At 40.1% G+C, this 12,648-nt stretch overlaps 1 protein-coding gene across 2 annotated transcripts in view; it reads right to left on the reverse strand.

The window, feature by feature from the left end:
- Nucleotides 1-1,034: 1,034 nt before the first annotated feature.
- The window catches only part of BDNF (brain derived neurotrophic factor), a 59,945-nt gene continuing 48,331 nt past the window's right edge, over nt 1,035-12,648 (reverse strand). For both annotated transcript variants that reach the window (XM_077761421.1, XM_077761420.1), the window contains exon 2: nt 1,035-2,108. In XM_077761421.1, the coding sequence (XP_077617547.1) occupies nt 1,344-2,087 (744 nt within the window). In that variant the 5' untranslated portion in view covers nt 2,088-2,108 and the 3' untranslated portion in view covers nt 1,035-1,343. The remainder of the gene's footprint in view (nt 2,109-12,648) is intronic.

Raw genomic sequence — 12,648 nt, forward strand, 5'->3', positions numbered from 1 at the left:
GACCTCAGGATGGCCACACAGAAATTCCTCCTGCACCACCCAGAAATGACGTGTCAGCTCCACAACCGCCTCCATATGGCTGGTTCAGTCTCACTTCACTGGCAGTGTGGGCTTCTGCTCTGCTCTAGGCATTTCTGGGTCCATACAGACTCCACCTTTTGCTTGCAAGACATCTTTAAGCTTTACCATGATTTTGTTAAGCCTTACAAATGATTTACCCAAATGTTTACCCCTCATAAAAAAGAATCTTTGTTTTTGAGTTTTTTGTTGTTCTTTTTCTCTTCTAAAAAAAAAAGAAAGAAAGAAAAGAAAGAAATCACTGTTCTCCATGCTTATATAAGAGTGCCACAAAATGACAAAATTTGTTCACTTGTTCAGCAGTGGCAAATTATTTCAGAGTGCCCAACTGATTTTTCTTCCTTTAAGAGAAAACAAAACAAAGAGGGGACCAAAGGAGGAGGGAGGGAAAGAATGTGCTCTAATAAAATGTAGGTCTTTCCAGCAAAAGAAGCTTCTGCTGATGAAGGCCCAAAGCGTGAGTGGGAGCCTAGGAGGTGCATCATGGGAAGTGGAGTGAGCACTTCATTTAGTTGCCTGAATTTTTATTCATTTTCCAGTCATCTGATTGATATTGCCAACATCTTTACAACATACAAATAAATCTTTTATCAACCAGAATATATACTGAAGGAATTCTTTTCCCATCCCTACTCCCTGTGGGAACTGAAAAAAAAAAAGAAAAGAAAAGAAAGAAAACAAAAAAACAAAACAAACAAAAAAACACAAAACAAACAAAAATATACCCCTCCCATCCCCCCCATTCCCTAAGCCAGTAAAGCAATGACAACAGCACCTTGACATTGTTTTAATTCCAACGCTATCAGAAGTTAAAAGCAGTAAAACAGATAATAGTACTAACAGGAACGAAGATACTTACTGTCTAAAATGTAAACGGAATGTTTTGGTTCAAATTTTTGTTGTTGTTTTTTTTTTGTCTGTTTTCTGAAAGAGGACAGTTTATTATCAATTCACAATTAAAGCAGCATGCAATTTATTATTATTTTTTTAAACTTTTTACGTTTTCAATTCTTGGCAACGGCAACAAACCACAACATTATCGAGGAATGAAATGCAGACTTTTTAAAGTTGTGCGCAAAATGACTGTTTCCCTTCTGGTCATGGATATGTCCAATAAATAGATTGTAGAACCACTGTACTGTATAAACTTCATTTATACATGCAGTTCATAAAATTATTTTTTCTTAACTGAATAATTTACCCTGTTATGTATATATACAAATAGATAATTTTTGTCTCAATATAATCTATACAACATCAATCCACTATCTTCCCCTTTTAATGGTCAATGTACATACACAGGAAGTGTCTATCCTTATGAATCGCCAGCCAATTCTCTTTTTGCTATCCATGGTGAGGGCCCGCACGTACGACTGGGTAGTTCGGCACTGGGAGTTCCAATGCCTTTTGTCTATGCCCCTGCAGCCCTCCTTTGTGTAACCCATGGGATTGCACTTGGTCTCATAGAAGTATTGCTTCAGTTGGCCTTTTGATACAGGGACTTTTTCAAGGACGGTGACCGTCCCGCCCGACATGTCCACTGCAGTCTTTTTATCTGCCGCTGTCACCCACTCGCTAATGCTGTCGCACACGCTCAGCTCCCCGCGGCGGGCAGGGTCAGAGTGGCGCCGGACCCTCATAGACATGTTTGCAGCATCCAGGTAATTTTTGTATTCCTCAAGCAGAAAGAGAAGAGGAGGCTCCAAAGGCACTTGACTACTGAGCATCACCCTGGAAGTGTACAAGTCCGCGTCCTTATTGTTTTCTTCATTGGGTCGAACTTTCTGGTCCTCGTCCAACAGCTCTTCTATCACGTGTTCAAAAGTGTCAGCCAATGATGTCAGGCCTCTTGAACCTGCCTTGGGCCCGTTCATGCTCTCCAGAGTCCCATGGGTCCGCACACCTGGGTAGGCCAAGCTGCCTTGTCCTCGGCCGTTGGCTTCTTTCATGGGGGCAGCCTTCATGCAACCGAAGTATGAAATAACCATAGTAAGGAAAAGGATGGTCATCACTCTTCTCACCTGGTGGAGCTGTAGGGAAAAAGCAGAAACAGGACACAGAGCTGGTTAGTGCTTTCTTTCGAAGGGATGCAGTACAGCCATCTGATTGTGATTGCAGGCCATTCTGCGGGGGCAAGGATTTTATGCACTGGTAATGAACTGCAGCTGCACCAGATACACGTTAGTGTCAGTTGTGTGCTCTGTGTGGCTTAATACAAACCAGAGATGTGCGGCCTGTGCCCTGAGATGTGGTGTTTAAACCCAAGGTTAGATGGCTTCTACACAAGTGAAAAAACTGTGGCTGCAAGTTCTCCTCTTTCCTCCCACTTTACCAGCTTTGTAAGTTTAATTTTTAATGATCTCTGCTCAGGCTGTCACAAGAAACACAAAATCAGAAATGTTACTAAGCAACATCTCCAAGTGTAATAGTAATTTTTTTTCCTGAGTTAGCAACATGGTCCTATTGCGGGAGCTGTGTGACAAGAACAGCAGTGGCCCGAGGGGTCTGTGGGGGCCTTTCTGGCTGTGTGATTTGTAGGATGAAGAGCACCATAAAACAGGAGTCCGGGAGCTGTAAGGAGCCTTTTATATGGACTTTTTTGCCCCCATAATCGATTAGGACAAAGCATAAAGATCATCTCATCAAGCCATCCTGCTTTACAGATAAGGAAACCCAAGGCCACTGAGGACTTGCTTCCCGTCCTGAACAAAGTTTATATCAGAGCTCAGGGCTCCCAACTTCAGCTTCAGTGTTTTCCTCCTACACCTGGGTGGTCATTATTGAAAATGTTTTGCTTATTTCCAAACACAAATCATTTCCTACCCGTTGATTTTAATGGTGTGTCTATGCCTGGGGCTTATGTCATGAAAATAATGTGTCTGCTTAAAAGACCACTAGAAAAGTCGGCTTTAATAAGGCACTGAAGTCAATGTCAAATGCCTCTCATGTGCAGATTCACGTTTATCTCCGCTAACTCTCTGAGCCCCTCACCCCTTTGGCTTTTCTGGCTGATATATAGAGTCATCCAAGAAAGCTCAGCTTCTCCTTTTATTGGAAATGTGGTCCTTTGTGTACGTGTGTGTGTGAGAGAGAGCTCAGAGTTTATCATACCTTTAAAAGGCTGAGTGGCGTTTTGCATGTTTTGGAATAGGCAGTGAGCACTTCTTTCTGTGCTTTTGAAGTTTTCTGGGAAGTCCCTTAACAGCACACCACAAAATTAATCTTTTCCTGTTTGCCAGAGGGTTGTTATATTCTAAGTCTGGCTCTACATCTATAAGCAGGCTCTGGGAAGCCAATTAGAATGGAAGAACAAGTAAAATAAAAACGTACCTATAGACCGACCCAAGGTTACCGTCAGATGGTGAAGGACTTCAGAATACTTACCTGAAGCACTGGGTCCCTTAGCAACAAAGAGAAGCATCCCTGAGCTCCAACACTCTAACTATTCCTACTTCTCAGTCCTGGAGCAAGGACTTACAAAAAGACACACACATGTGTAACCAGTAGGAGAAAGGACTGTTCTGTCCATATGAAGTGTCACTGAATGGGAAGGCAACCTACCTCCAGTCAATAGGTCATACTGCAGAAATGGCTGAAAATTTGGCATTGAGAAACAAATGTCTCTCTTCTCCACTTGTATAAGAGATCGCATTTTCTACCACTAAGGGACTATTACCATCCCCAAATACCCACAAATTTCTTTGTGGATTCACTCTCACTACGTACAAATAGCAAGCATGCTCAGAACTGTTTGGAGTGCACAGTGGTCAGAGTTGGAAGGACGTACTGGTTTGAATAAACCACAGATAACTATTTTGCTAACACCTGAACTTTTTTTGAATGTTCTGGATTCTGCACCATCAAAGAAATGTATCCTCCAAGGAGGTTTCTATTCCTGGCAGGTGGTATTTACACCACTGAATGAAAACCCTTTCTCTTAATGTTCCCAGTCCAAATTAAAACAACCCAAGGGGCACCTCAAATGTAGGTCGACGAAAGAATGCAAATTTAGAATATTTTACTCCAGCCATCCGTATCACTCTGGTAGAGATTTGCTGTGATCAGCAATATTTTAATGCCATATTTCATCAAGTCTAAGATACCAGCATTATAAAACACATCATTTTATGTACCACTAAGAAATAAAAAAATGCAGCCAATTAACCCATTGCTTTCTTTATCACTTGGGACTGTTACTGCATACTTACTGAAGAATTCTTTTAGACTTAAATTTGGACACATTTTATCATAATATACAATTTTTCTGCATATGTAACAAAAGAAAATCAAGCAAAGTAAATTGGTTAAGGTGATGACAAGTGTACAATGACTCCTACATGGCTAACAATAATAACACAATGACATCAACTATAAGACACAACTTCAGAGATGTTATAAATAAGAATGACAAACTGTGATACTAGAATTAATGATAGATTAAGTTTCATAAATATTTACTAAGTGCCCACATGAACTGCTTAAAATGGCCAAGGTACTAAGGCATCTTAAACTACAGAGTTGGGAAATTGTTTTATTATCACTACCACAGGTAGGAGGCTTTTAATGGTACCTTTTTCTATACTTGGCTTAGAGAAGTTTACCCACCTTTCACTGGTCTCCTCTTTTTATTAGTAACCTTTTGGTTCCAAAAGTAGTACTTTACATATCATTTTCTTAGCAGTTCTATAAGCAAATATTTCAGAGGACCAAATGGTATCTGAGTAAATATAACTTGGCTTTCATCCTGAAGCCCAAACAGTGGCATCCCTCAAAGCAGAACATCTGCACAGATCCAGTTAATTAAGTACGTGTTGCTAAAGCCCAGCCGCCTTTGCCAGCCCTGCCCCGAGTGACACTTTTAGGATGCTCACTGCCTACTCACTTACAAGGCTTTGTAAGTGCATCAAGTGCCTAACTCAAATGCTTTTTGTGGAAACAATGTTACTTCCTAACTTTTCTGTTTCTGACAGTGATTTCTTAATACTTTGGACCACCCAGGGTGGAGGCTAGGAGTGGTGGAATCAAGTTTGACCATACATTTTGGGTATGGTCTTTAAATCTAATCAGTGAAGAGGTCCTGCTCATTTTTCCTTTACAACATTTCTCCTGTCCATCCCTTTTTCTCCATCCCACTGCTGCCATCTTGGCTTAGGTCTCAACCATCTCAATGTCCCCCTGATATACTTTAGGTCCTTTCTGCTCCATTTAACCATGATGATCACTGCCTGACCAACCACTCACCTTATCTTTCTCTCATAAAAACTTGCAGTCGCATTTTTGTTCCATTAGATATCATCTAACTTCTTTTTTTTAAATTTTTAAAAATGTTTTATTTATTTCTGAGAGAAAGAGAGACAGTGTAAGCAGGGGAGGGTCAGAGAGAGAAGGAGATACAGAAACAGAAGCAGGCTCCAGGCTCTGAGCTAGCTGTCAGCACAGAGCCTGACACGGGGCTTGAACCCATGAATTGAACCCATTGAACCCATGACCTGAGCTGAAGTCGGACACTTAACCGACTAAGCCACCCAGGTACCTCTCATCTAACTTCTTTTACCTGGTATCACACCCTTCAAAATCTGGCCTCACTTTACTCACCTCTACTCTGATCAGGCCAGGATCCCTGGAGCTGTACATACATTATTGCCTGGAAGTAACTTGTTCCATTCTTCTGGCAAATTTTTTTCTATCTAATTAAATCTTGCTCATCCTTCATGGCACAGTTCAAGCATCAAATCATACATGCCACTTTCTCTAATGACTCCAGCACACACTGTCCTCCTTCTCTTCTAAAATTTGCATGTTATATCTCATTGAGTATTCTCATATCCCTACTTGCTTGTTAATTATTAACAGAGTTTGCTAACCATGGTCAGCCTTCAGTTTGATGATAAGCTCTCTGAGGGAAGGAATCATGTCTGACTACCTTACCCCCACGATTAATGTTCAACACAGAATAATATAATAGTTCTAAGTAGAAACTTACTGCTGGGTTTACTAAACCATTAGAAAAGGCAGTTTTGACCTTTCGTGGGAAGGATTTCCATTTGGAAAGCATCATTGAACTCACTAGAATTAGTTGGTCAAGTACAGGCCATGCTAAACCCAAATTATAAGCTCTAAGGGATCTGATAGATGGCAATTATTTTGTCTTTAGCTTCTCTAACAGGGTAAAGCCTTACTTGAATAATTTCTAAAAAGCAAACAACACCATATCATACAAACTCCCCCCATCACTTGTGTAGCCCTGTTTCTAATAGAAGACTTGGAAAAGTAGCCAATGATAATAATAATCATAGTAAAACTTGTATTTTAGTCTTTCAATGGCCTTTTTTGCTGGTAACCTCTTCAATGAGTAATTTTATATGCCATATTAGGAAATCCTAACAATAAGTGAGAGCTTCCATGACAATTCTAACGTTTTAGCCCTTTGGATGTATCTTTATTACACAAAAGATAAAGAGGCTGTGAAATACTCCTAAGTGGATTGCTAGTCTATATATCTGTTTATACATAATAAATTCACTGGTGCTGTCTAATTCTGCTCCAAGGCTTACAACAATCAACTCAACCACTTCTATAAAATGCGAGGAAGGATATTTTTTAGCCCCATTCTCAAAAAATTAAATATAGTACACAGGGCTAAAAAGAAAATTGACAAAATAGAAGTAAAATTCAGTTTTAAGCATGACTCACAAGTCTTAAATATTCGACTAGATGAATATCCATGATAGCATGCTGTAGTAATAACTGAACATTTGTCTAAAAGACTATAGAACTTTCACAAGTATGATCTAATTTGATTGTTACAAGGAGATAAGACAGGTATTATTATCCACATTTTACAGATGAGATAATTATGGTTCAGAGAGGATAACAAGTTACCTCTTCACCCAAGATTTTACTATCAGGACATGCTGCCGGTTTTAGGTTATTTAACTGCAGGGAGAAGAGAGGCTATGCTATAAAGGGTGATCAAAGAAGGAGCTTATACAACACAGCCATAGTTTTCTTCAGTTGTGCATATCCTGGAGCCCAGCTTTCTAAAGGCAGCACCACTGAGATGCTACCTTGCAGTACTGGACTAATCATGGACCCTTCAACTTTAAGGCCTGATTATTTCAGTAGATGAAATTTCAGACAACATGGTCTTCCTCTAAAGGAAAGCTATGCAAAAATATAGGCATGTTAGAATAGTGTTTCCATGGCCAAAGCTAAGAAGGAAAACCAAACAGTAATATGGGTAATTCAGGCACAAACAAGAAAAAATACAAAGTGCTCCTTATTCCCAGTCCCTTAGGGTTATGTCCATGACATGTAATCAAAGAAAACCATGTAAAGATACGGTTGCTCATCTTAGTCACATAAGCAACAAGGATAATGGTAATGTTGAAGAAATTATCAATAATATTTAATTCCTAACATATAGTATGCAAACCTATTAAGAGACCACTTTAATGCAATCTTGCAAATCAATATAAATAATTTTCAATTTGTACCCAGTTTCACTACATGCATTTATTAGCCTTTCTTTGTTCATTCATCACACATGGGACCTACTTTCAAATCTTACAGTCTAGGAGAGATGTAGGATATATATGTAAGAAACTAAAGCAGAAAGGTAGAAACAACCAAGGAAAAGAAGAAATTCTATAAGGAGAAGGAGGTTACTTCCAGTTAGAGAAGGAAATCTGCTCTGTGAAGAGGAAGGCAAAGGATAGGGAAGATTTAGATGTGTCCAGAAAAGACACCAATGGATGGATGGAGTCTTGGTTAAAGGCATAGGGTACATTTCTGGAGAGAAGAATTCTGGAAGGGAATAGTGAGAAATAAGAGTGAGTGACTATCAGATTCCAGAAAGCTCTGAGGGGTGATGCTAGGGAGTTCAAACCCTGACTTACAGGCATGGAAGAGCCAATGAGAGTTTCTGAGCAGGGAAATGCTTCTAGAAGCCCAGTTTATTTCAGGTACAGGAGGGCCTAAAAGAATGATAGATTGGAAGGGACAAGTTAATTCATTGATTTCTCCTTAGTGGCTATTGAGCTTTAAAAATAAATATTGAATAGTTACTTAAGTGTGAGATTGGGGTTAAAGGCATGGGTATATCTTTTAACCTAATTAATTTAGTTCTATTTTCTATTTATTTTTAGGCTGAAGGGAGTTGCAAAAGAAGGGGTTAGAGAGAAGTGTGCAGAGATGAGTACTAACCATGGGTCATGTCTGGGTTGGCTGAAAGAACACCATGGATGGAGGTAGAGGGAAGGCGGGAATCGAAACTCATTCCAATAATTACACTGAACTTGGATTCCACTGCTCAGCACTTTTAATTCAAAGATCTCCAAACACTTTGCAAATATTAACTAATTAAGACTCATACGACCCTAGAGGTGCAGGTAACTATAATTATCCCCCTTTCATACAGGAGGAAAGAGGACCAGAGTTTTTAATCAACTCATCCACTCACTCTGGTTCCCCTAATAGAACAAGGTCAGAACCTCAGATTCCAAAGGAAAACTAGGCCTTCAACTACAGACACTAGTTTCTTTCATCCCTCTGCATTATATTCCCATTAGGTATACACTCACTGCTTAGCTGAGAATTAAATACACACAAACAAACAAAAAACCTTCACATTCCTCAAAGAAAATTATGGACAGTTGGAATCCATAAATAAAATATGGATGGGGGTGGGGCTAATGATCAAGACAGATGCTCACCTGCTTGCCTGAAAGACCAATCAACAGAAACTAACACGTATTTTAGTAAATGAAATCTGATAATGCAGATTTTCCAAAGCTTTGAAGGAAGTGTCTTTAAATATATAGGTTTTGGGGCTCCTGGGTGGCTCAGCTGGTTAAATGTCACACTCTTGATTTTGGCTCAGGTCATGATCTCATGACTCATGGGATTAAGCCTGGTGTCAGGCTCTGAGCTGACAGCACAGAGCCTGCTTGGGATTCTTTCTCTTCCTCTCTCTCTGCCCCTTCCTCTGCCCACACCCTGTCTTTCTCTCTCTCTGACACACACAAAAGAAAGAAAGAAAGAAAGAAAGAAAGAAAGAAAGAAAGAAAGAAAGAAAGAAAGAAACAGTTTTTTAAAAGTTTTTAACCATAATGTATCTTATGTTCATGGGTATCCTATATGCTTTCTACAAGACACAGTCCTTCATACCAGAGTACTCTCTGATCCTCTAGAGTACCCAAGGTATGACACTTGCAGACATTACTTAGCCTCACTAGGAGCACCAGAGAAATTGCTGGTTCTTACAGACCTGGAGTAATACATACATGTAATTATAAAAAAAAGTACATTCCTCTGAATTATTAACTTGATAAATTTACATACACCTTTGATACAAAGTCAAATAACTTTGGTCCTCTATTCACCTCCTCTCTTCCATACTCTATCCTTGAAAGAACAAACATTTTTCTACTGGTCAGAGACCTACCTCACCCAGGAGTAAAACTAGACCATATTCTACATTAGGATAGGGATGGGTATTCTCCTCTGAATTACCATAATTTGTACAGGACTTTGTACAAACTAGGTTCCCACACATGCTAAATGACTATTCCCTTTTTGCTGGTAATATTTGCATAGTATTTAGGGAGGTGAAATTAAAGTAAGAACAGCAAGTCTTAAAAGGAGATGGAATGAATTTTGGAATAAGAGATAGAAGATGCCTGGCACTAGGACCAGGTATGGGCAGAAAACACCCCACCTGCCGTTCCAGTCCCAGACACAGCTGTCACCACCATCCAAAGGGTTTTAAGTGCCTCCAACACTACTGCCCCCAAGAAACCTAGTGTTCAACTGTAGCCAAGGAAGGCTCCCTGAAAGCCAGAGCCGCCCACAGCTGGCAGTGCTATCCATGCCTGCCCTCTTCCTTCGCCTCCACTTCCCAGAGTAATACTGCCCACACGGTGCACATCTCTAAAGTCTCAAGTGTACACAAGTCACTTGCCTATCAAATGAGTAGATGGCCCCAAAATGTTGCTTTTTAAAATGTATTTTTAAACTGCTATTTCTTAAATTACAAGAACAAAATGACACATTCAATTAAAACGCCTAACCTCTTCCCCCTCTCTCCCTCCCTCCCTTCCCTCCTTCCTTCCTCCAAACATTTATTGGGGTGCCTGGGTGGCTCAGTTGGTTGAGCATTGTACACTCATTTTGGCTCAGGCCATGGTCTCATGGTTGGTGGGATAGAGCCCCTCATGGGGCTTCAGACTGAGCATGGAGTCTGCTTGGGATTCTCTGTCTCCTTCTGCCCCTCTCCCCTATTCATGCGCTCACTGTCTCTCTAAAAAAAAAAAAAGAAATTGAAAAAAATTATTTATGTTTGAGAGTGTGCATGCACACAAGTGGGGGAGGGGCAGAAAGAGAGTGAGACAGAGAATCTGAAGCAGGCTCCACCACTGTCAGTGAAAAGTCTGATGCAGGGCTTGAACTCACAAATCCTGAGATCATGACCTGAGGTGAGGTCAGACACTCAACTGTAGGAGCCACCCAGGTGCCCCAGGATTGTTTTCTTTAGATTTTTCAGGTGAGATTTGTTTATAATAAGCTGAAGTTCAGATTTAACAATGTTCTATTATTATTTTTTTGCTTTTTAAGTTTTTTATTTTAATGCCAGTTACTTAACATACAGTGTTATATTAGTTTCAAGTGTACAACACAGTAATTCAACAATTCCATACATCATCCAGTGCTCATCATAACAAGCGCACTCCTTAATCCCCATCATTTACTTAACCCATCCCCCCACCTCTCTCCCCTCTGGTGACTGTCAGTTTATTCTCTGTATAAGAGTCTGTTCCTTGATTTGTCTCTCTTTCTCTCTCTCTCCCTTTTTCCCCTTTGTTTATTTGTTCTGTTTCTTAAACCCCACCCATGAGTGAAATCATACGGTATTTGTCTTTCTCTGAACAATATTCTAATTATTAAATTGTGAAAAACAGTGCAATATCAAATTCCCATACATGGTAGACAGTAATGTTAATTATGATATTATCTAACAGGTTCTGGCGAGTTTCGATGACCCACTTTGTAACAGAAGGACCTAAAAAAATTAAATGAATACTTGCTTCTCAAAGTGAGATTGATGGGCCAGCAGCATTAGCATCACCTAGTCACTTAAAAGAAATGAAGAATCTCAGCTTCCCTTCCTGCATCCCTTCCACCCCTCCACTAAGACAGAATATGCACTTTGACAAGATTCATATACTTCAAGGTGGTTCATGAAAGCTGAGAAACTTTGGACTGATAAAGAGAAAGGAAGCTACTTATGATAAAGAAATGAAAGGGTTAAAGTCAACTTAAGTATTGTAGTAAATTCTTAGCATGTCATGGGCTTACTCACCATCTCACCTCCTTGGCTCAACTTGTTTTATTGGAACGTTTATTATGTAGGAAAATAATTGAGCTTTTGTAATGATATTAAATAAATCTGGGTTCCCTTTATGTCAACATGCTTTTCCACTATTGTGTTTATACAATAAAGCACAGGATACCTATAAACGTGATTGACTGAATGAGAATTTATATTGTACCACCTCTGGACTTCCACTCAATCACTAATTTTTATCTCACTGCTACAAAGCAAGTACAAGCATAATTGGCCTCCCTAATCACTTACAAAACCTATCATCACTCACTCAATCAGAATCAGACTGGAAAGGATACAAATAGCACTAGCAGGTGATAGATTTCTACACATAATAATATTCCTTTCATCCAGGTTTCTGATGGTGAAACAGAGATGGAAGCAGGGAAAACTGACTCACTCGCTCGATGAAGATTTATTTCTAGGCCTGTCCTAAAGCTAACAGCTCTAGCTAACTCCTACTACCTAACTCCTAAATAAATCCCCCCCCCACACACACACAAACCAAACACAACCATAGTGGGAGCAACAACAAAACCCTAAAACATATCAGTGTATCAACCATCCAAATCCGCTGTTCAACCCCAATCCTTCTCCATCTCAGTAAGGTACCCAGCAGGCAACTCAATTTCTCAGTTGGGTTCCAACAATTGGGATCATATTTGCCTCAAGACCAAAGGAACCAAAATGACCAAAAAAAAAAAAAAAAAAAAAAAACAAAAAAAAAAAAATCGAGTTACAGGGGCATCATCACCAGGGAGTTGATGGGGGTAGTTTCATAAACAGAACTGGAGACAGCTTCACTGATTAGGTTTTATACAAAAGATTGCAAAGACAGCTAGCTCCCAATCACCAAGCCACCAAGTCACAAAGTCACCAGTACGGACACACATGACTCGTACTGGGAATGCTGCTAGTGTTGCTGCTAAATCATCCACAATTGGGTGGGGCTGAGATGTCACAGAACCCTCTTTTCTGTGGGTTCTTTTCCCAGGCAGAATCCTGAGTATTATTGGGGTCCACCTTGAGCCCCACACAGTTCAGACGCGAACACAGCTGAGGGATGGCCTCCTCCAAATTACAAACACAGCGTCCCTGCTAACAGGGGGTGTTGTGAAAGCACAGCAGAGCACTGTCTTCCCAGTTCCTGGACCCAGGAATAAACGTGCCCTAGACTTAAAGAAAAT

This window comes from Crocuta crocuta, unplaced genomic scaffold (assembly GCF_008692635.1).
Source record: "Crocuta crocuta isolate KB4526 unplaced genomic scaffold, BGI_CrCroc_1.0 scaffold884, whole genome shotgun sequence".
Lineage (NCBI taxonomy): Eukaryota > Metazoa > Chordata > Mammalia > Carnivora > Hyaenidae > Crocuta > Crocuta crocuta.